This window comes from Barbus barbus, assembly GCF_936440315.1.
Source record: "Barbus barbus genome assembly, chromosome: 27".
NCBI lineage: Eukaryota > Metazoa > Chordata > Actinopteri > Cypriniformes > Cyprinidae > Barbus > Barbus barbus.
The window spans coordinates 18,359,335-18,385,259 of record NC_136755.1 but is presented as its reverse complement, the minus strand read 5'-3'; the positions used below and the strand labels follow the sequence as shown (position 1 = coordinate 18,385,259).

The following is a 25,925-nucleotide window of genomic DNA, read 5'->3' as shown; positions in this document are numbered from 1 at the left end:
TTTTTTTTCGTTTATATGCACCAGTGTAACAGTACATAGTAGGCAGAGGTTTCTTCAACAGCTGGTATAATGAGTCTTTGCATGTGTTTGTCAGGGTTAATTACATTTACCCATACATATTTAAATGTTTATTGCTGCGTTGAACTGTTGTTGTGCATTTTGTGCTGTTTTTTGCTGTAACAAGATGCGTCTTTTCATCGTGTTCCAGGTCGACGCTGAAGCAGTCAATGAGATAACGCCAGCTGTTAACTCAACCCCTGTCCCACATGAATGCATTATGATACATTGCCATGCTGTGTGTTTTGTCTTTTCCCTTAGTGCTTTCAGCCTCGCTGTGAATCCATTTTGCTGTTTCCTCTCTTGCTTTACCGCAAGAATGTATCAGTAGTATTAATAAACATTACAGTCTGCTAGCAACATTTGTATTTTCCATTCACATTTACAAAATTTCTGCCCAGTCATGCACGTGGATGGCACTTATTCAAATGTCTCATTATCATTGGGCAGTACTTCTGAATTTTAGACCTGGTGGCCACTAATACTGCACATTTTGTATGTCCCTTTATTTGATACACATGATTCAGGTCACAGAGCTTCTGCTAATGGGTTAATCAGTAGAATTAGGTTTGTTTGAGAAGCGAGACATCAAAAATGTGGAGAGTTGGGGGTCCTACAGTCTTTCATACAGCGTTTCTGTATGAAACTACCTCAGCAGACAGGCTTCCGAGGCACCATAAAGTCATGTTTAATGATCTAGAACAAATTCAACTGAGCTTTACACCGTGTCCTAACCAGGCACGACACGATACATTTCCAGCATCAAGTAATTTGTCAGTCTCCACACTGAAAGTGAAAATGCTGTGTGACACTACACAATTACAGCCAGTCAGAACATATTCGCTGGTTAGACCGAAGACTAGGATTTGCATGGAATTATTTAGAAGAAAATTTTTTTGCTTGTTGTGTGTAAAAATGGATGATTATTATTATTATTATAGGTATTTTATAAATAAATACTACCATAAATTTTGGCAACTGTAAGATTTGTAGTGAATATTTCAAAAATATTATAAAAATAATAATTTATGTATAATGATTGGATGCAGCCTTAGCACCTACACAAATTATCTGCAAAGGAAGCATTTTTTGGGGTTTCCAGCCTTGCAGAATAAGACGGCAACAATTTGCTCACCAGTAGGTGGCAGTATGGGACTTGTCAAAAAATGCCTGTGTGTGTGAGCTCAGTGACTCCAACTGGGTGGGGGTTTTTATCTGATAAATGCATAAATAAAACTGTATGACTTAAAGATTGCAGCTCTTTGCTGTCGGAGGTAATCCGCAGCCCATATTTCCTGGCAGAAAAATTGAGCATTCATTGTGGAAATGATCTTGTAGATTAACTCGGTTTCAGGCAGAGGTGCACTGAGAATGGATTATCCATTTAGGCTGTTTGTTAGTTTGTATTTTGTACATGAACGGAGCATTAGGGCTTCACCTCTGTGGCAGGAGTGATATATTTTTAAGTTGATTTCAAGTTTGTGACAGAGGAGGGGAGGAGAGGTGTGTGCCTCAGTTAACAGCATGCGGACGAAGAAAAATGAATGCTTTCAGAGATGTCGTCAGTCAAGTGCCGTGCCCGGCATCCTAATGTGCTTGGGCTGTGATTTTTATTTTTTATCTTCTTCATTTTCCTGAATTTGACGTTATATAACTGCAGACACTGCTGAAAACATCTTTTAACCAGTCTAAGCTGGTTTACTCCTGCGTGATTGCTGGTTTGAAGAGGTTTTGGGGCTTTTCAGATGGTTCGAAGAGACCAGATTAAACCAGCTGAAACCAGCCTATCCAGGTTTAAGATTTTTCAGGGGAGTGTGCAGACATGCCAAGAAGTGACTGAAAGGAAGAGAAAATGATGGACTATTGATGGGGAGCTGTCATGAAGCTATATTTGCCTCTCTTGGACCATTGATTATTTAAATGCTGTAATTTATTAATCAGCTAGGTCTAAGCCTGTCTGGCACACAGTCTTTCGACTATAGTTGTAGTGTAACATAGGAAACAGACACTGGCACATGCCAGTACAGTCTAAATCTTAACAACCTGTATTATCAACCACCTGCCCAGTCACATCGCCAAGCACATGAATTGCAGTCTTCATATTTCATTTGTCAAAATAGTATTTGCCTGAATATCCCAAATTGTTAATCCTATTGTTGGACCTCTTTTTTGGCAAGCTGGTTTTGTCTCTTGTGGCTGCTTAGCAAGCAGGAATATGGAGATCTGCATACTTTAAAAATCCACTAGTTAATTAATTGGTCTTAAGAGAGCACTGTATAATTATGCCGGTTTTGGGTTCAGCTGATCCGGATCAGTCGGGCTTCTTAGGGGGCATTAATCGTGCTTATTAGTCGTGCTTTTGCATTCAAAACCAGGTTGACAGTATATAGTAGTCTTGATATATATTTTTAATTTGATGGATTGAAGGAGATGAATTTAAAGAGGCAAACTCTCAGAGAGGGCTTACCACGCAAACTGTCTAAAAGTTAAAGCTAAGTATGTTAATGAAAGCTCTGCAGTGGAGAAAAAGTCTAGATTAACTAGTTAACTTCACTAATTGACTAGACAGTTGTTGGATGACTAGTTGACTATTGCGACTTATTCGTATTAGCAACTGATCTGCTGTCTCTGAAATTGGGTGCAAACTCATGTCGTCAATGTGAGCACAACCATACAATGTCTTCACACTTTTAATTGGATGTAGTTTTTGTTCCTAATAAACTGTAAACAAACGTAGAAGTAATTTTGCCATTATATATAGACTACCATTCAAAAGTTTGAGGTCAGTAATTTTTTTTTTAAAACAAACTACTACTTTTTCACTAAGGATGCATTAAAAGTGCTGATTAAAAGACCGTAAAGACATTTACAATGTACCAAAAGATTTGTACTTCAACAATGCTGTTCTTTTGAATCCTGTAAAAATCTATTATGGTTTCCATAAAAATATTAAGCAGCACAACAGTTTTTAACATTTATAATAAGAAGTTCTAAGTTTCTTGAGCACCAAATCAGCATATTAGAATGTTTTCTGAAGGATCATTTGACACTGGAGACTGCTGAAAAGTCAGCTTTGCATCTAAATTACATTTTGAAATATAATAAAAGTAATTTTATATGCTGATGAAATGTTTTAAAAGTCTTACCAACCCTAAACTAGAGCAGTAATGCACACAAAATTAATGCTTAACATTTTTGTGTCCTTAATGGAATGGTCCAGGTTTTCGTCATGTATTAACCAGCACTTCTTCTCTTAAACTGTTTCATAACTAACTGATTGCTGAAAAAAAGAAACCATCTCGTACATATCTGTCTTCTAGTGTACACAAACCCTGTTTTGGAGCCCGTCCTGTTGAGTTGACATCCCAAATGTGCAATCCGCCTGAATACCCCATTGCATGCGCTCACTTGTTGTCTCAAAGTGGGCGAGGTTAAGTGTCGCTTGAAGGGACGGTAAGCAGTGTTGTGAAGTTTACAGCACGGCCTAATGAGTTTTTGCTCATCAGAGCGAGATCATGCGGCTCTGTCATTTGCCCTGTGGGGGGTGGTGCGCGGCCCGTCACGTCTCCGCCACAGCCTGTGGTGAGGATTAGAGCCGTGGTTAATCTCCGGTTAGATCAGATCAGGCGAGTGCCGCTTCACTGCCCCCTGGGCACCATTCACCACCCTCGCTCTCCCAGTGCGAGCCCAGAAATATTTGCTTTGAAATGCATTGCTCCGCAGCTTGTCTCCACCATAACAAACCCTTATTTTTCATTTCCCCCCCTCCAGCAACTTTCCTCTACTCCCCCTGCTCCTTTTTTCTCCCTCACTTCTCCCCATGTCTTCTCTAGCTGTCCTGGAGGATAGTTTTAAGAAGGTAATGAGTGCCCGGAAGGCCCGTCCTGTGTCGCAAGCCAGGCTGCATCTCACCCCGAGGCGAACCTAATTCAGGTCAGGGTCAGTGGAAAGCATGTGTGTTTGTGGCAGATGTTTGGGTATGTTTGTCCACTAATGGCACGAAAGACTGCGCTCATGTCCATTTCCATCTTTCCATTTGTAAATTTCACCCTAAGACATATTTTGATACTCCCATTAGCATATTTCAGTCTGCGTTATTGCGTATCATTCATTGACTAGTGTTTATTTCCTGTGATTTGTTTTCATTAGGCGGTCAGCATCACAGAAATGACTTCTGCTTCTCCTCGTGGGCTTGGCATATTATATTAGCCACTGCGCCTGTGGCCCCCTTGCTTCGGACAACATATTAGTTGTTTTGTGCAGTCGGGGTGGGGGCTTTTAGCATTCAGTTGCACCTTTACAACTGTTCCCGATCCGTACCTGCTACTTATGACCTGCTCCATGATTTTGAATCATTTTGACCCATAAACGTTATATTATTACTATGTTTCTACTTATGGCTTGGTCGAGATATAATAATATAAATAGTGACTATCACAAATGTTTTTGAGAAAAAGCCCAAAGATTCCAACCTTTTTTTGGACAATTTTTAAATTCAGTTACCACTAACAGATTAGTTCAAAATATAGTGTATCTATATAGCTCATACATTTAATAATAATAGTATATTTACGATTTTAGTAATAATATTGTAACTAATCCAAAGTTAATTTTTCCTAACTAACTAACTAACTAACAAGCTACACAATTTGAGTGACTTTCCTGAGGTAAATGTAACATCAGGTGACATGTTATTCATAAGCTGTTTTATTTACGTCTTTTTGCGGTTTAGGGGTGTTTGATTCCAGGATATTTGTAGTTGACCTCAACTCCATCGGAATTGACTCTCTGACTGAATTTACATCACATACTGTACACATGTACATTTTCATCAGAACAGGGTCAAGAATAGAATATAAGATTGCAGTCATTATTACACATTTATTCTTTATTTCCAAAACAAAGCTTTAAATTCCTTTAAAACAAATTAAAACAATGTGACTATTCAAATTAGTCCAGTTTAGAGATGTCATCATCTTGAGTAGCCTGTCAACGTTACTACTTAGTTGTTTCCAATACCTAATTTTATAGAGGCAAAATTCACGAGAAACAGTCTTGGTCAAATATTTATTTCAGAAATAAATGACACAGAAGTAACACATTGTTTAATGAATTAATCTAACTACGGTATTTGATTGTGCTAAATGCCCATGATTATCTATTGTCATGGACAGGAGAGTTCAAGATACTAAAAATAATAAATATAGTAAAATACAAGTATAATACAAAAATACATACAATAATATACACTTATTGATGTGATTATTCTTGGTGTTTTTATGATTTGTGATTAGTTAGATTTTTTGATTAGTTTAATGATTGCGAACACAAATTAGGCTAACTGTAAAAACAAAAACAAATGAATATTTAATGCAATTAAGGGATAATATAATGCTACATGCACTTTTACAAGTTGTTTGAACTGAAATGTGTGTTGGCAGTGTGTGTATGTACACAACTACCCTATAATGATAAAAATCCACCCAGTGTTTTTTTTCAATCTACTAAAATCTTTTCCCCTTTCTCAAATCGAGCCTATCTCAGATGCTTGTTGTGTGACGTCACACGGACGAAGGCTGTTCCCACGATCGTTTGATTGACAGTAGCGTTTCAGCACAGACTGTACTGGTGTCTTCCCTCAGACCCGCCCTGAGTGAGCTGTCATCAGTTGTTTCACCGCCGGAGCAGATGTAGACAAGAGTGACTCCTAAGCGATTGAGGAGTTCTGTTGTTGGATGTAATAATGAACATAGCAGTGGTCATTTACTCCCGTCATCTGAGCGGCTGAAGAGGATTACGCTTTGTTCTGAAGGGAATGCGCCCTCAATCTACCTAAATGCGTCTATGTTCGCGCGAATCATTCGTGATCCAGCTTTACCTCCAGGTTTTTTTTAATGAAACTTTGCAAATCACCTTTCCTAATAATGTGCTAATTAGCAAGTTTCATGATGAATGCGGCTTAAGTAAACGGTCCCTCAGAGAGAGTAAAAAAGGTGTTTTTTACACTACCAATGAAATTTTTTTTTAACCAAACTATGTTACAGACTTTTCATTAAGACCCTAAAGAATAATATTAACTTGTGAAAAATGGGCATTATGACCCCTTTAATATAACATCAATAAAACTACAAAGCTGGCACAGTTTAAACATTGGTGGTCCATTCATTTGCTATCCCAAGTCAAGGAATTCCCCATCAAACAATAATTGGGTGATTACATGAGTAGTGGTTCTGATATACTTTCATGTGTTTTTTTTTTTTTTGCATGTATAACTTGTAATAAAGCGCAAAGGAGAGGTCACAGAATTGACTTCTGCCACTCTCCTCGTGTGCTCGGTTTATCAGATTAGACTTTGTGCCCTTGGCCTCCTCGCTTCGGACGACATATTAGTTTGTTCCGTGCATTGGGGGGGCATGTAACGCTCACAGCGTGTCTCTGCAGCCATTTCCGATCCTTGCACAAGTAAAGTAAAGTAAAGTAAAGTCGTGACGTATTGTCAAGTATGGTGACCCATACTCGAAATTGGCTCTGCGTTTAACCCATCCAAGTGCACACACACAGCAGTGAGTAGTGAACAAATGCACACACACACACACACACACCGTGAACACACACCCGGAGCAGTGGGCAGCCATGCTGCAGCGCCCGGGGAGCAATTGGGGGTTCGGTGCCTTGCTCAAGGGCACCTCAGTCGTGGTATTGAGGGTGGAGAGAGCGCTGGACATTCCCTCCCCCCACCTACAATTCCTGCCGGCCGGGGGCTCGAACTCGCAACCTTTTGATTACAAGTCCGACTCTCTAACCATTAGGCCACGACTTCCCCGCAAGGGGAAGGGGGAAAGGGACGTTCTCTGCATTTAACCCATCCAGGTACACCTGGAGCAGCGGGCAGCCATCAATGCGGCGCCCGGGGAGCAGTTGAGGGGTTCGGTGCCTTGCTCAAGGGTCTCACCTCAGTCGCGGTTGCCGGACCTGAGACTCGAACCCACGACCCTCGGGTTACAAGTCCAACTCTCTATCCATTAGGCCACGACTGCCCCCTGTGTTACTCACATAGTGCCCAAATTGATGTCTCACCTCTTGCATTTGCGTGACTTCGGTGAGAGTAAGGAGATGTCTGGGCCAAGGTGTTTGGCAGGCTTGGGATTTGAGCGTTTCAATCGGTGCGCATGTCTGTGTCGGGAGATAAAGTTATCTGTGTCGGGCACACACTGGGTCGGCTCCATCCTTCGCGCAGACTCCTGAGTGGAGACTGGAGAGCGACGCCGGAACTCTGTGTGGTAAAGTGGAGGTGGTGGGGTGTGGGGGGGGGGGGGGGGATACTAAAAGCGTTTGTTTCGCACAGCAGCAACAAAGTGGATGAAAACGCTAATGCTGCTAATGACTCACATCTTGCCCGACACTACTTCCTCATCCTCATCCTCCTCCTCCGCATCCCCCGCTCCGTGCAGCTGGTAGGCACAGCAACCGAGACAAAGGTAAGCGCCTGAGGGACAGTTGAAGACAAGAGGTGACGGTGTGAGTTGGGGATAATTGGAGTGATGCAGTGCCCTGTATGCTTGTTTCATGATGAAAAAGTTGTCTTAAAATGTTAAATAAATTTGGTATATGTGACCTTCTCCATCATTTTGAGACATTTTAACCTAGGAGTTTTCTTATTATGTAATTATTATGATTCTACTTCAGATGTCATCAAGATATTAATCATTTAAATAGTGACTGTAATAAAAGTTTGAGAAAATGCCCTCTAAAGATTACAAACTTTTTTTTGGAAAAAATTAATTATTTTATTGAATTGTCAGGGCGTATTTATTATATAGTTGTTATATTTAAAGAGAAATGAAAATTCTGTCATCAATTACTCACCTTCATGTCGTTCCAAACCCTTAAGACCTTCATTCATCTTCAGAACACAAATTAAGATATTTTTGATAAAATCCAAGCTTTTTGACCCTAGACAGCAACACAACTGACACGTTTCTGGCCCTGAAACATCGTTAAAATAGTCCATGTGACATGAGTGGTTCAAACGTAATGTTATGAAGCTATGAGAATACTTTTTGTGCACAAAGAAAACAAAAATATTCTAAAACTATTCTCATAACTTCATAACCACTGATGTCACATGGACTATTTTAACGATAAAGAGCTTCAAAATGCTATTTATTGTTTGAATTACATGATAAAATTGGCATTTTGAAAGGCTTTGTGATTTTAAAAATACCAAACAAAAAAAGTAAAAAGAAAAAAATAATCATTTCAGTCGGGTCATTGCAACTTCCTGCTGTGCATGTCACATATAGTATGCAACTAGAAATGTGGCACCTAAATGTTCACAACAATTATAGATCTAGTGATTGAGGAAACCATACAAGGTGTCATTTTGCATGTGCATATGAGGTCATTATCATATTGAATATGGCAGCATCATGATCAAACCATGTTTGTGTCATATGGTGCACCTGCACTTGTAAAACAGCCTTATGCTCCTTGATCATTATATGATCATGGAGTAATTATTGGATGAAATGACTTCCATGCGACAGCTGGCCTTACATTTAATGCCCTTGCATTTACCACTTGACAACAGACATTGATGGCTCAAGGTTTTTTTTCAAAGGTAAACCCATTTGCTTTTGAGAAATTGGGGTGAAAGAAGATACAACAAACTGAAATGCTTTTCCCATCATTTTAGAGAGCTCATCACCACAGGTTATGCTCAACCAAGGCCAGGGTAAGGTTTCATTTGCAGAAAAATGAACAAGAAATTGCGATGCTCAATAAGGGTGTAGGATACAGAGTCCTGCCTCTCAGTTAAATGAACCAGTTATTTTTTTATGCATTTTTCAAGTGATCAAATGGTTTTTCAGCTTGAATGTGCATGGACATTAGCTGGAGAAAACTGAAGAATATGAGTTATTTTTTGTTCTAAAGAAACAATTTAATACCTCTATTGCCAGATTTTTATTTTATTCCAGTTGAGCTTTGTTTTTGGACCTATACCACAGCCGATACTGGTAATTGGAAACAACTTATTTATATTGTAGATGTGATTCAGTTTCTGTAGTCTAAATCTATGAAGTGTGCACAGGTCATTGGTAGCTAGTGTTTCATGTGGCTTAGCTCCTGAAACTGAACCTACAGTGTTGAAGGAGCTAATTAGCATTAGCAGAAAGAGCTTGTATATGCTAGCTCTTTGGTAGAATCTCATAGCCTGGCTTCATAATGAGCTGCTAATAACCAACATACTCATAACAATGAGGGAAGTGAAGAGCTCAAGATCCTAACATTTCAAGAAATATACACTGTTTTAATTATGTATAAGCATTTGATCACAGTAACTCAAGCTGCAGTGGTAGTAGCAGTAGAAATGGGCCTTATGCTATTCTGCCAGGGGATCGTTTGCGGAAAATGAGGATTTACAGGACTGTGTGGGTCTGTGATTCTGTCAAGACATTGCAGAGTTGAAGCAGCCAGAGCAGATGCTTCAGCAGATGGAGTGTACAAACACTAGTCCATTTTTGGGTTGGTTTGTGGATCTAGGGCTTAATGTATTATGGTCTGTATGTGGAGATTTAGACATGGTGTGCAGTAACTTGCATGGTTGTCTAACTAGATGTTTCAAGACCAGAATCCTGATGAAAGTCAAAGTCCAAAGATCAGATCCAGACCAACATGTTTTGAGACCAAGACCGCAGACTTTTTGAACTTTGCAGGGTACTTTCAGATTGACAACTCCAGTCCCTCACAAAGTTTTTTTTTTTTATGAACCTTAAAAAATCTCATCCACAACTAGTTTTGGGAATATGAGTTTTTTTTTGTATTTCATGCGCTGTCCAAGACTTTATTCAAGGCTTTAATAGCTTATTGCTTGTTCTGGGAACATTCTTGATTCCTGGCAATAACACGCCCTGTTTCTGGGGCACACTTGCATCTACCCAACCCTAGTATGTGTTCTCCAAGGGTACTTACTGACTTTGTTGGTCTTTTCTCATTGGCTGTTCTCAACGTGAGTTGGCTGACTTGAAGGGCGCAGAGTTCTCCGAAGAAACGGGCTTATCGCCACAGGGGCCCCTCCCTGCCTTCCTCACCACAGGCCGTTCACTAGCATCAGAACACTGTGTCCTGTATGTGATTCACGGTTTTATTTTTGTGGGACCCCTTGTGTCATAAAATAGGGCGTCTTTCTCGGTGCATGACAGAAAGCAGCAGCTAAGTGATGGATATGAGCTTCTCTCTGAGGCTCACTTTGGTCATGCTCGGCAAGACATCAGCATTACCTCTTTAACATCGGGGAATCAGACATCCTTCATATGTCTCCCTTACAGCCTGGATCTCTCATGTTCCCATTTTAGTTGTTCTGTCTTTTTTTTCCCCCCACTGGTATCTTCTTAGGAATGTACTCTTTGTATTCACATTGGTTTCTAAAAACTTTTATGATATTTTCAAGACAGTTTAAATTGCTCCTTTTTCAAGGTAAAAAAAAAACAAAAACATAAATCATATAGTTATGAATTTATTCATTCATAAATATGAGGAGACGCCACATGACATTTTACAACCTGATCTAAACTTTTCTTGTCAAGAAAAGGTAAAATTATTTGATATTTAGTAGCTTACTGACCTTGATGCAGTCATAAAGGTTGCAGGGATGCTCCATGATATCATTTACTGTTTTATTATTATTTTTTGTGCAATGTTTATTTGTATTTTATTTTTTCTACATGTTGGTCATACCACATTTGCCCACCAGGACAAAAAAACAAAATAAATAAAAATGAATACATGCTCCTTATAGAATAGATATATTCATTCTTTTATTAAGCAAGGATGGATTGCTCAAAGTCACAGTAAAGGCATTTATAAAATTACTAAATATTGAAAAATCTTGACAAAGTTTATCACGGTTTCCACAATTTTATACAGCCCAATTGTTTTTAACATAGATAATAAGAAGAAATGTTTCTTGAGCAGCAAATTAGCATATTAGAATTTCTGAAGGATCATGTGACACTGAAGACCGAAGTTGTCATCACAGAAATAAATTACATTTTAAAATATATTAAAACAGAAAACAGTTCAGAAAACATATATTTCACAATATTACTATTTTTACTGTATTTTTGATCATATAGATGCACCCTTGTTTAGCACTTTCTTACAAAAATACTAAAATCATGAGACTACAAACTTTTTATTGGTAGCGTATGAATTGTAGTTTGAATAAATTAATGGATAAGATAAAATTAACATCATCTCATTGACCCAGGAAGCTTTGATATATGGTGACCTTCAACCTTCTAGCTTCACTGGTTTTAATCAATAGCTGTCACATGTATATTTGCAGCATTTCTGCACATATTTTTTGACTGACGCATCTCTTTGTTGTTTCCATCACAGTGCTCACACCCTTTGATTTTATGAGTATGATCTTGAATCAAAATAACAAATATAACTAGATCAAAGAACATCAGTGATATAAGACGGTAAAGGGATGTATGAACACACAGACAGCAGACATGCACCTCTTCCATCCGAGCTTACGGAGCCCACCAGGGAGGTGTCGATCTTCTTTAGCTCTCTTTCCTTTTCCATCTCTTCAGGGCGGAAACATTGCCTTGCTGCTCAGCGGAAATATGATTGACAGATCGGCAGGAGCTTGTGATGTGGTGTAGATGATTCCTCTGGTGTAATTAGGAGGCAGGGACCATGGAGTAACGGAGAGAGAGACAGATACACCTCCCGTCTTCCCGAGGGGCATAGCGTGCACTGAGGCGGTCACCTAGCTGAAGGGGTTACAACAGCTTAGTTTAGCTTGCCTAGCAGAGAGAAAGGCCTCAGGACATGATGCTATTAGGCGTTGGGGCGTATTGACACTGTGTCTTTGTTGAGAGATGTGTACGGGCCGTGTCAAGCTTAAGACCTTAGCCAAACAGCCAGGAATGTCTCCTATTTGATTTTGATTCAATTTATGCTGTATTTTATGAATTATGGAAAACAGTAGCACACTTGTTTGTTTTATTTGCCCTGCTGATTACTTGCTCGTTTGTGTGTTTACATGTGTGTGGCGTTGATTGCCTGCAGATCATACTGATTTACAAGTAGAGGTTCTGATTTATTTTGGACATGACCAGAAAAAGTGCTTACGCTAGATGGCGCCATAGCTCTTTAGCTAAATGCAAGCTTTCTATGATGCCGCTGTGCTTTTTTAAAAGCATGAATAGTGTCTTTAATGCTTCACATCCTTGTTTAGATCGGTACAAGTATGACAGCTTTGACAGGTCTGCTATTTCTGCTGCTGAAAGTTCTTATCAAAAGGACGAACATAGTGGAACATAGTAGACAGTCAATGCATAACGGCTGGTTTGAAGTTAGCTGTGGAATTGCAGGCTTAAGAGACAGGAAAAGTGCATGACGAAAACAAAAGGTCAAGTTTTTTTGAGCTCTGAGGATATATTCATTGCTGGTGTAGACGTTTTGAAGTCAGTATAAACTAAAGTTTATAGTATAGAATCAGAAACCCATGCCTGTTTATTCTAATGAGTTTGTGACAGGAACGTATAGTCTCATATGAATGAGTATATGAACCTGATTTATGATGTTCATTATTAAACAGCTCATACTTATATCCCTCTTTGAAACAAACAAAAAAAAGAAGTCAGCATTGGTTGCAGAAATAAGGATTTTTGGAGCTTGAAATCCCCTGTGAACATAATTTTTTTGTGTTCTACAGAAAAAAAGTAAGTTCTACAAGTTTTAAATGACTTGAGGTGGTGTAAATGATGGCAGGATGTTCTACAGATTAACAATTTATTGACAATGTACTGTTACTATTATTAGATGTTTTTAAATTTTTTGCTATAGTTTTGCATTAAGCTTTGCCATCCTGTAGTGCTCAGTTATTTTTTTAAAAACTCTACGAATTTAGTAACATCGTTATATTTAGCTTATTCCAAAATAATATGAGTTTATTTTTTAAGAAAACAAACGTAATGTCCGCACACTGAATTAACTGATCCATAAAAAAAATCCTTTATTGCAACGTTTCGACCATCAGGTCTTCGTCAGGCACAGATATCTGTGCCTGACGAAGACCTGATGGTCGAAACGTTACAATAAAGGATTTTTTTATGGAGCAGTTAATTCAGTGTGCGGCATTACATTTGTTCCTTTACTATAATACATTTTTTTGTCCTGCACCTGAGCCCTTTTCGGGTTTTTGGTGGATGTGCACAACTTTCTTTCACCTTGCCTTTATTTTTTAAGAGAAATACTTAAAAATGTGTAATAAATACTTTTTTTCAGCATGCAAACATTAAATTGATGAAAATGTGACAGCATAGTCTAAGTTTAATGTTAAAAATCATTTTAAAATAATTGATTTTCTTTTGAACTTTCTATTCAAAGAATTCTGAAAAAATAAGGTTTTTACAAAAATATTAACCAGAAAAATATCTGTTTTCAACACACACACACACACACACACACACACACACACACACACACACACACACACACACACACACACACACATATATATGATGTGTGTGTGTGTGTGTGTGTTGAAAACAGATATTTTTCTGGTTAATATATATTTAAGAATATATATATTCTTAAATATATATATTAAAAAAAATCACCAAATCAGCATGTTTTTTACTGTATTTTTGATTAAATATGCAGCTTTTGCGAGACTTAAAACTAAATATTAAAAATATTACCAAACCCAAACTTTTGAACAGTAATCTATTTTATTTGTTGTATTTTATATGTATTTTAATATTTTATTTATTTAGACAAAGTATAGAATTTTACTATGGGTTATTTATCTGTTACCGGCAATATTATGACAATGATACTGGTATTCCTTGAATTATCATTTTGGGTGACCTACCACTTTAAGTGTGCCGAGATCTTGAATTTGCATGCCTTTCGGGGAAGTAGAACTTCACACATTTTTCTGGGCTATCTTACCCTGTCGCAGAGACCTGACACGCTGGCACTGTCTGAATTTATCTAACAAGTCTGTGAGACAGGAGACTTGTATCAGAAAAGGGGGGAAAAGAAATGAAGAAAAGGACCAAGAGATCGAGACGGGTGCATAGACGGAACAAGAGTGAGATGGCGCCTCTCATTAGCACTCGAGGTGCTGGGCTGTAGCATCGCGAGCCGCTGCCCTAGGTTTCAGCGTGTGGAGAAATTGCATCGACTTGCCTGCAGATGACATGTGTCACCTGTGATCCTGTCCTTATTTATCCAGGACACGATAAAGAAACACATCTGTGTGAAAATAACACTAGTGCTGTAGTGGCCAGGTTCATTTTGCCCGTTTTATTCATCCAATAAATGTTTTAATAATTATCATTGTTCATTTGTTGTTAATCAGTGAATATTTATCACCAATTATGTTTCCAAATGTTCTATTATATAGAGGAAAAACAGGTTCATTTTTCACATTCTGAACATTTTATTCAGCCAGTAAATGTTTTAATGAAAATTATTCATTTGTTGATAACCATTGAATATTTATCACCAATTATCATTAAAAAATTTCTATTTTGAGAAGAAATTGTTATTTTGCACATTTTGAAGATTTTATGCAGCCAGTAAATGTTTTATATATAATTAATATGCACTTGATAATCATTGAATTTATCATTCAAAATGTCCTATTTTATATTAAAAAAAGAATAGCTTCTTGACTTACAAATTTTGACATGAAACTTTTCATCAGTATCTAAAATAAAATGCATTCAAGCCTATCCCAGAATGACTGTGATCCCTGTCCTGAATGCCGCACTTCATGTAGATTTGTGGCCATGGGGGTGTCCTGTTTGACATTTTAAGGTGCTCACGAACGGCACTATGTGCCCTTTTGCATTAGTGTGGTCTTCACAGCGGAATATTACCCAGTAGGCCATGTTACAAAGTGTAGACTCTGGTGCCATTTGGGATGGGGCCTATGTGAGCTGAACCTTTCCATAAACCAGTGGCCCCAGTGTCTCATGTAAGTTACAGACTGAGCCGATTAGCACAACACAGGTCTGTTTTTAATATATATATGCCTTTACGCCCATCCTCTGCATGGCACTGGAGGACTGAGAAAAAGTCACATGGTGAGCTGTAATGTTGAGTCATTAGTATTAGAATTAAATTTAGTTTGAGGTTGTGTTAAGGTTACTTTTAGATGACTACAGTTGTAAATGATATAGACTTCCTGTGAAAGTAGGATTCTGGGATGGAAAGTACTTTTTGGTTTCCTTTTGGTTAATTTAGATACAAAACATGAACAAAAATTATAACTTTACATTTTTCTGAAGTAAATCACCACCATAATATGGTTGCCAGGGCGTTTTTGTTGGATTGCTAAAATGTTTTGAGTGGTTTTTATCATGTTGCTAGCGTGTTGAGTGGTGGTTTGCACACCCTAACATTGAGAATATCATATTCATAGTTTTATGGTTTGCTAGGTGAAAATTGTTAGTCCAGTTGGAATATAGCACATTTCTCTGTAACTAGCCGCATGGGTCAAGAACAGACAAAAGCAATGGCTATTATATTTACACAACCCAAAATACAAACTGCCTTACTACTTTGGCCTTGAGGTGATAAAGAGCGATGAAGAATGTTGGACTGTTTAATTTGACGTCTTTGATCATTCCTTTTTTTGGTACTACTTTAACATTACATTTTGATATTGAGGCGCCTACATTGCTGTCCAGATCATTTTTAGGCCTGCTTGTTTTTCTGTTTGTAACCCATTACAGTTGAAGTGTCCACAGAAGAAGTCAAAAAGTTAATGCGAGGTCTTGGATCGTGCAAAAAAAATCTTCCATGCAAAAAATCTGGTGGGTTTGGCCTTGTTTTTATATTTTTTTAGGGTGGTGTTTTTTCCGTATGAAAATCCATTTAATTACAGGATGCCATCAGCAAGACTCTCATTATCTTGTTTTTTGTGTTGTTGTTTCAAGTGTTTTAGGGGGTTTGGGTTTGTTCGTTGTGTCTCTTTTTTTATTTTTTTACATCTTTTCTGTTTTTTTATTCTTTATTCTCATGCAACTCATTTGTCCTTGCAAAATCTGGTTTGTGGTTTTAAAACTGTGCCGTGTACTGGAATGCACACATTTTTCACTGCTTTTGAAGTCCGTTTTGTATCCACTCTAAAAGAGCCATTTGTTTTCGTCCCCTCCAACCCTCTTTTCTCACACATTTCCTTTTAGAGATGTGCTTCCCCCCCCCCCAAAGGATCAACCATTTGATTAGTTTCAATTTTTTTGAGTTACTGTTGCCTTCCATCCTACGGCTAGTCTTCATATCGCAGATGTTTTCTCATGAGAGCGGACCACTTCTTATTTAATGTACCTTATGAGACTCTCTGGCTGTTTTAATAAAATGAAGACCCTTGTTATGTTCATCCTCAACATGTTTCCTCCGTTATTAATCCTGCTATCTCCCTTTTGCATTCGGGATAAAACTGAATGGCCTTTGAATTGTCAGAGGGGGTATTTTCGGGACATCAGGATTCTGGCTTGGCACACGAGAGTGGAAATTGTTGTCCAGCTAAACCGAGGAGTTAATGTGTCTGTGTTCGTACATTTATCGCTATCTGTAGTACCAAATCTGGCCGTGTTTGGGTTGAAGTTTCCAGGGTTGACAGGAAGCCCAGTGCTCCGTAAGTGCACTCTGCAGAAGTGCATGTCTGTCCTGAAAGTTTGTGTACTTGCACAGATATTCCAGTGATCATACTATACACTAGGGATGGATTAATATGAGTTTTCTTAGCCCTCTACAACATGCTCGTTGCAAGAGTGTTTTAAGACTCTTGGGCTTGGCCAATGTATCAGGTTGTCAATATCTTCTTTTTAGTAACATTGACCTATTGTGCATCTTCTTTAAGGTTTTTTGATCAATCGGTCACACATAAGCTGTAGAGTTTAATTATGGTGCATAACGTTTTCATCCAGAAAGAAATTTAATGTTTAATATCAACTCACAGTAGTAAACAATGCTAACTGGCAATACTACAGTGAGATTGGACTACTAACAGAGGTCTTTAATGTCCAAGACTTAGAATCCATTTCATTTAAGCATTAAAACCCCCATCGAGGTTGTCTGAGTTCTGTCAGAGAGGGTTTTTACTGAAGCTCATGGTGCATATGCTAGAAAAGAAAAGGATGTGTTATTACATGGCACTGAAGCACAGACGATTTATACACCGAACATGAACAGATTGCTATTTAATCATTTGTGGATTCAAATAAGATTACCTTGATCTTACTTTGGTTGTCCTCAGTTATCTTAAGTTTATCCTAAAATCCTTCTGAATATTAAGGCATTCAGATGCTATTGTGCTAAATTGTGAATACAGGTTTTAAAGTTTTGAGTTTAACAGGATATTGATGCTGTTTTTTCATATGGCTGAAGCATTCAGTGATCACAGGAAGTCAGTGAATATAAAATAGACCTAATGTAAAATATAAAAAAAGATGATTTGATCCCCTGCTGATTTTGTACATTTACCCACTGACAAAGAAACGATCAGTCTATAATTTTAATGGTAGGTTTATTTGAATAACAGAATAACAAAAAAAAAACGTTCAAAAAAGTTATAAATTGCATTTTAATGAGTGAAGTAAGTATTTGATCCCCTATCAATCAGCAAGATTTCTGGCTCCCAGGTGTTTTTTAGACAGGTAACAGGTATAAGGTTATTCAGGTCTTAAAGGGAGTGCTCCTAGTCGCTTTTTACCTGTATAAAAGACACCTGTCCACAGAAGCTATCAATCAATCAGATTCCAAACTCTCCACCATGGCCAAGACCAAAGAGCTGTCCAAGGATGTCAGGGACAAGATTGTAGACCTAAACAAGGCTGGAATGGGCTACAAGACCATCGCCAAGCAGCTTGGTGAGAAGGTGACAACAGTTGATCCGATTATTCGCAAATGGAAGAAACACAAAATAACTGTCAATCTCCCTCGGTCTGGGGCTCCATGCAAGATCTCACCTTGTGGAGTTTCAATGATCATGAGAACGGTGAGGAATCAGCCCAGAACTACACGGGAGGATCTTGTCAATGATCTCAAGGCAGCTGGGACCATAGTCACCAAGAAAACAACTGGTAACACACTACGCCGTGAAGGACTCAAATCCTGCAGCACCCGCAAGTTCCCCCTGCTCAAGAAAGTACATGTACAGGCCCGTCTGAAGTTTGCCAATGAACATCTGAATGATTCAGAGGAGAACTGGGTGAAAGTATTCTGGTCTGATGAGACCAAAATCCAGCTTTTCGGCATCAACTCAACTCGCCGTGTTTGGAGGAGAAGGAATGCTGCCTATGACCCCAAGAACACCATCTCCACTGTCAAGCATGAGGTGGAAACATTATGCTTTGGGGGTGTTTTTCTGCTAAGGGGACAGGACAACTGCACCGCATCAAAGGGACGATGGACGGGGCCATCTACCGTCAGGGCCAGGGCATTGAAGCCAACCAGGGCATTGAAAATGGGTCGTGGATGTGTATTCCAACATGACAATGACCCAAAACACACTGCTGTTTTATTGGCGTGTTAGGGTTAGGAATTTAAAATGTATAACAATTGTGTATTGATAAACAATCACGGGCATGTTTTAGTTGTAAAATATTTTCCCTCTCAATGCACTTTGCATGTCCTTGTTGTTTGTTGTGACTGTGACCTATTCTTCAGGTGAAGAGCTGCTCAGAGCTCCACATAATGAGAGACAAAAAGCGTCAAGCAAATTGAGAAATCACAACATCACGCCTTCTCCCCCTGATGCCATTTCTCTCTCCTTTCTCTTGTAGTTCAGTATCAGATGGAGATGATGAGAAGTTTGCGCCATGTAAACATTGATCATCTTCATGTGGGTTGGTACCAGTCAACTTTCTATGGTTCTTTTGTCAGCCGGGCCCTTCTGGACTCTCAGTTCAGCTACCAGCATGCCATCGAAGAGTCAGTTGTGCTTATATATGGTAGGTTTCTCTCACACTTTTTTGTCTCTGTTAGTCAGAATGTGCATATAAAACGTTTGTCCATGTCACTCCACCAAATGATTTCAGCTATTTCAAAGGTCCTACAACAGCAAAAGAACCAAAACCCACAACATCACTGACCTAGCAATAAATAATAACAGACTATTCCTATGTTTTTCCTATGAAATTGTTTTATTATCCACAGAAAACACATTTTCTTTTTCCCACTGTTTGTCACCTAAACTAAAACTGCACAGAAACTTAATATGTAAAAAAATTATATTTCAAATAAATACTATTCTTTTAAACTTTTTATTGACCAAACAATCTTGAAAATGAATCACAATTTCCACACAAATATTAAGCAGCACAGCTTTTTTCAACATTTTTAATAACAAGAAATGTTTCTTGAGCACCAAATTAAACAACAAAATAGAATTAATTTCTGAAGAATCATGTGGCGCTCAAACAAAGGTATTTTCTTAGTGATGTTACATATAGTTGTGAAAAGTCAAGTTATTGACAAGTAACACATTTGAAATGAGAGAGACTCAAATTAGTTTTCTACTAACATTTGTGACCTTGGACCACAAAACCAGTCACAAGTAGCAAAAAACATTGTGTCAAAATTATCGTTTTTTCTTTTATGCCACAAATCATTAGGATATTAAATAAAGATCATGTTCCATAAAGATATTTTGTAAATTTCCTACCATAAATATATAAAAACTTAATTTTTGATCAGTAATATGCATTGCTAAGAACTTCATTTGGACAACTTTAAAGGCGATTTTCTCAATATTTTGAAATAGTTGTATCTCGGCCAAATATTGTCCTGTCCTAAGAAACCATACATCAATGGGAAGCTTATTATTCAGATGATGTATAAATCTCCATTTAAAAAAAAAAAAAAAAAAAAGTGGTCCAAGGTCACATTTTATAAAATTCAAAAAATGTCATGGTCTACATTGCTAAGAATTTAATGACCAACATTTTGCAATTCATCACATGCTTTCGTGTTAAGGTGGACATGATTAAGCTGGTTATATTTATATTTATAAAATGTTAAGAACTTTTCCAGTATTTCCAGAAAACATTTAGGTTTATTCGGATTATGCTGTTTACATGTATATATGAAAATTCCAAAAGCTGTGAAGCATGTAAATATCTTCTGAATAAGATGCGTAACCAGAAAATGGACCTTAATGGGAAAATGATGTGCCTATATAAACACGGTGTCTGAGGTATTTAGCTGTCCTTTCGGGTATCACCTTGCTCTTTGCTTTTTTTTTTCTGCGGACTTCTCTCTCTTCTCTATCTCTATTTCTGTTGTACATGCTTGTGTGCACACACACACACACACACACACACACACACTTTCCTACTGCACTGCTTTGCTCTACCACTTTCCCTTCTCTCTCTGTCTCTCTCTGTCTCTCTACCCCATCGTTTCTTGGCTGTGGACAGCATTCCCCCCTTGTGTAAACAGGAGGCTGGTGTGCGTAGCGGGCCCGGCAGCAGCCTCGTCTAGACAGGGTTTCCTCCCCTCTGTTTATTTAGCCCGCTATCGCAGTGCTGATGTGTACCTTCAGGAGTGGATTCAGAACCCGGACAGCCCCTCATTCACCGGCACAGACGCCACCCATCCCAGATGTCGATGGGCCGATGGCGGAAAGAGGGCGGAGGAATCATCAGACAAGCTGCGTTAACAACAGATCTGTTTCCCTGAACTCACACAAACAAATGTTGTACACCTCCACTCGCCCACCTAACTGGGACAGCATCGGCATAAACGCGCTCTGATTCCAGCGCGGATTTGGATGAAAACATAAACATAAAATTTTGACTGTTCTTCGCACCCCTCCTTCATTCACGCCCCCTGTCCGTTTCACGGTCTCGTGGTCCACACTGTCTGTAACTTTACTCAGACTTCCCCCTCAGGCCAGATGTGAATCCCTATCAGAGTGTTTGTTCAGTCTCCTCCTTGTGGTGGCAAGCAGGCGCTCCTCACTAAAAATATATCAGACACCTAGTAGCTGCCAGAAACCCCACCCTGCACCAAATGCACTCTCCACATGAACAATGAAAGCATTCAGAGGGCCGATGGGTCCACAAACTGTGAGACTTGATAGACATGGTTTCATATGTTCTTCTGGCTCTCAGGTACTAGGAGGTGGGGTTTTTTTTTTTTTTTTTTTAACGTAAAGGACATGTGGTGGAGTTGAGACCACTAGTGAATTTTTTTCTGATTCATCATGCATCATGTCATTTTATGGCATTAATGCTTCAGTTCCTAGTATTTGTAGTATATTCATGTACTATATAATTTTAATGTATTTATTATTATATTTAGTGAAATTTGAGAAATTATTAGGAAATGCTATTACTGATGCTTGATTTTATGCACATTTTAGTAATGGGAGGGTCAAAAATTAGGGATCTCTCATCCATCTAATTAATTCACAATTTGTGAATTCTCAGGAAATTTTAGAATTATGTAGTTATATGAATTATATGCATATAACAACATTTCAATAATAAATATATAAATGAATAAACTAAAATAAAAAGCGATACTTCTATCCCTTGCCGGTGTCCCTGCCCGGTGGAGTCGCACGGCAATACACAACACAATTCAGAGATTTTGGAGGGTGGCAGCACTCTAGAAACCACTTAGCAATACACTAAAAACCACTCAAAATCTTAGAAACTACAATGCAACACACTTAAAAACCTCTTTGATGCTCACAGAGACTTACATTAGCAAGCACCAGTCAAATTTTTTTCAGATCTATTTTCATTATGCACTTCTGCTTATTTCTGTATTTGTGTTTTGTTTTTATAATTTCAAGTTGTGTAAAAGGCATTGTGGATGAATTCCGAAGTGGTGCATAAGTACATCCTCAAACCTGATATTGATTCAGTCCACTCCATTTCAACAGGTACTTGAAGACGACTAACTGAATCTTACCTGTGTCTAAGCAGCTCTTGAGATCGCCTTGAGTTGTTTTAGATTGCCATTTTTATGTAATTTGGGAAGTTTCAAGACAGTTTGAAAAGACAGACGATCATCTTTCCACGGTATCTAAATGCATTTAATATCAGAACAGAACCGTGCTATAAATCCCATCTTTGGATAATGGATAACGGGCAGAGCTGACTGGCAAGTTTTGCCCATCTTCGACAGAACATTAATGATTTTTTTTTTTTTACACTCAAAATGTTAGCCTTCTGACAGTGAGATTAATCCACTTTGACTGGCTGACAGTTCTGTTCCCTTGGTAGATTAACATATACTGCATCTTTTCAAACTTCATATCTTCAATGTTACCTTTCATACGGTTGTCATAACATCTTTACTGCCTTTGTTTTTTGGTCTTGCTACAATATTTATTGTTTTTTAAGCTTCTAGATAGTACGTTGTGTTGAGCAAGTTTGAACACTTTGTTTGCTATCCTCAGAAAGACCACCCATGTTTTGTCTTTGGTTCTCTTTCTCTGTAGATCCCATCAAGACAGCCCAAGGTTCTTTGTGTTTGAAAGCCTACAGGTTGACCCCAAAACTCATGGAGATCTGTAAAGAGAAGGACTTCTCAGCAGATGGGTAAGCCTTTAAATCCCTGGGACTCAATGAAGTTAATGCAGATGGACTAATGTGTGTGTGACTTAGTTTATATATATATATATATAAGTAAAATTTATTTCTTAAGGTGATGTATAACTTTTTTTTTTACTCATTATTTTGCTGTGAAGATATTGTAGAAAACATCTAGCATTTTTGCATTGGTGAATGATGGATTTGCTGAGTCTGGATAAAGGGTCCATTCCCTTGTTTACTTCAGTGTCCCTTGTTGTTTGGCTTGAGATATTCTCTTATAATTCTGATCTGAACCCCCCCCCCCCATCAAAACAAAAACTACCTTTTGAAATCAGTTGACTAATCAGCCTAGAGTGCTTATCAAATGAAGCGATTAGTAATGGAGAAGAGTTGAAATCATCCAATCATTTAATTAGAGTGATCTGTTCACATAGCGCCTCTCACTCCCACATTGCAGGAGACTCGACCACAAGGGGGATAAAGTCTAATTGGGAACGAATGGGAGGAAGTAGAAAGGGGGTTCAAAAGAAAGGTAGTGAAAGTTAGCTATGTTTTTGTCTTTATACAGTCAGGTCCATAAATATTGGGACATCGACATTCAACTTTACTCTATCTGTACACCTGCTCTACCTGCCCAAATTGATAAAATCTCTGCTTGTGTGAAAGACATAAAAGATTGGCTTAATTTAAATTTTCTGCAACTTAACACAAACAAAACTGAGATCATTTTTATTGGAACTCCTACACTTACCAGCAGCGTTTCTACCAATTTCACCTGTGAGATTGCAGGCTCTCCCATCAAATCTTCCAGTATTGTTAAAAATTCTCCTTTCAGTCTCATATTAACTTCATCACTAAATCTGCATTCTTTCATTTACGCCGCATTGCCCAACTCCGTCCTTTCCTCAGTACCATAGATGCTGAAACGATTAGCCATGCATTTGTTTCATCACGCCTTGATTACTGTAATGCCCTCTTCATTGGTTTACCTGCCAGCTCCATCTCTGGATTACAATACATTCAAAACTCTGCTGCTAGAATACTCACTCATACCAAACGTTCTGCTCACATCACCCCAATTTTGTATGATCTCCAACCAAGTATTAAAAAGTGAAAGTTTGATTTATGATTATTATTCTGTCCCATTACTTTTGGTCCCTTAACAAGTGGGAGGCACATATGCAAACTGTTGTAATTCCTACACCGTTCACCTGATTTGGATGTAAATTAAAGCTGACAGTCTGCAGTTAAAGCACATCTTGTTCGTTTCATTTGAAATCCATTGTGGTGGTGTATAGAGCCATAAATGTTAGAATTGTGTCGATGTCCCAATATTTATGGACCTGACTGTAGATAATTAGCAACTGGACCTTTTGTCTATTGATTGCTTTCTGTTTATTTCAGTATCATTCTAGGTGGCCCTGCCCACTGTGAAACCTGATTGGGCCATAATCCTCAAATCGAACAGCTGTTTCACTTTCAATATGGCCTGACAAATTGCTTGAAACTTGATGTATTGTGTTTAGTTAGGCCACAGTGTTAGTTTGTTGTTATCAAAAATGTAATGTCAAATCTTTGACAGGGGTCACTTCCAGATTCTGAAAATGGATGAATGGATCAGTGATAATGAAAATCACTTTTCTGTGTATTCAGGCTGAAGAAGGCTAGCGTGGGTTATGAAAACATGTTCGAGGAGGTGCCCATTGTTATTAAGAACTCTCATCTCATCAACGTTCTTCTGTGGGAGCTGGAGGACAAATCCACTGCTGCAGACAAGCATGAGCTCTTGAACCTTTCCAGCAGGTCTGACCACACACACACGCATTACTAAACAAGTGCAGTATTTCCTAATGCGGATGAAGACATGTGTAAATTTATACTAGCGCTGAGATATCCCTAATGATGCTTGCTCACATTAGCAGTAACTTATCTCTGATGAGGACTAATGAAAAGGTCATTGCCGCCCAGGTGATTTGCTCCTAAAGGAAGTCTGCTTTTAATGGCTTTCATGCTAGACTAGATCTAAATAAAAGGCTTTTGCTAACAGTGAAACTGTTCATTAGACAGTACTCAGACTTTTTACCTCTTGAACTTGAAGTGAACATTCAAATATGACAGTTCACAACCAGCTTTACTCCTCATTCTGACAGAAGCTAGACATCTCCTACCTTTATCTGACAGAACAAATGTGGGGATGAATTTAAAGACACAATTTCTAGGAAGGGTTTTTACCATGCACTAAAACCTTCTCTGTTTCTAAATTCATCCCTTTTTAAGCACCACCTTCACCAAAACGTCAATTCTGCAGCACATTCTGTGTCTTCAACAATAACATCTGAAAATATTTGCTGGCAGCTATTAAAGGAGTCATATGATGCGATTTCAAGTTTTCCTTTCTCTTTGGAGTGTTACAAGCTGTTTGTGCATAGATAAGAACCCTGAAGTTGCAAAGACTAAAGTCTCAAAACCAAAGAGATATTCTTTATAAAAGTTAAGACTCGACCACGCCCCCCTAAAACGGCTCATTCAAACACGCCCCCACATGTCTACGTCACGGTGTGGGAAGATTTGCATAACATGCCCAAATGTTTACGCAATGAAAGAGGGCGGAACTATTATTCTCGCTGTAGTATTGTTGCTGCTTGCCGGCGTCATGTCGTGGAGACGCTGTTTTTGTTGTGAACGCGAAAGTACTTGTTTGGGCTTCCAAAACAGGACACAACTAGAAATCAGTGGTTAAGTTTTATTTACAACACTGTTCCAGAACAGTTCAACGCAAATATTAGAGTGTGTGCAATGCATTTTACAGAGGACTATTTCCTGAACCTGGGAGGAGAGCAGCCTACAATGCTGGCTTGCACAAAGGCTGTTTCTATAAAGCGGGGCAATTCCAACTTTGCAAAGACAGTCTGGCGCTTCTGACTCACAGCCTTTAAGTATGTTTTCTTATTTAAAGAATTTGCCATTGATGATTCAAACGCGAGTTTTGAGCAGTGTAGAGTAACGTTAGTGCTTGTTGTTTGTCGTTTCTCCGATCACAAATGCAGACTTGATAATGTTTACGCAGTGCAATGCGTCGCGTAAAAAGACAGTATAAGTCATTATAATCAGTAATTATGTCCCCACTGGATGCAACAAACGCCTCGTTTATAATGGGTTTTATTGTTTTTGTGTCATCGCGCCGAGACACGGCATCACAATACGGTGAGGGGCGGAACAGTTCCGTCACACGCTGGCCAATCAGAGCACGCCTCGCTTCTCAGAACGATGAGCGTTGTAAAA

General features: G+C 38.5%; 1 protein-coding gene across 1 annotated transcript in view; it reads left to right on the top strand.

Moving 5' to 3' along the window:
- eif3hb (eukaryotic translation initiation factor 3, subunit H, b) overlaps window positions 1-25,925 on the top strand; it is a 61,570-nt gene that overhangs the window by 16,412 nt on the left and 19,233 nt on the right. The window contains exons 3-5 of the mRNA XM_079381467.1: window positions 18,879-19,046; window positions 22,550-22,649; window positions 24,297-24,446. Coding sequence (XP_079237593.1) covers window positions 18,879-19,046; window positions 22,550-22,649; window positions 24,297-24,446 — 418 coding nt within the window. The remainder of the gene's footprint in view (window positions 1-18,878; window positions 19,047-22,549; window positions 22,650-24,296; window positions 24,447-25,925) is intronic.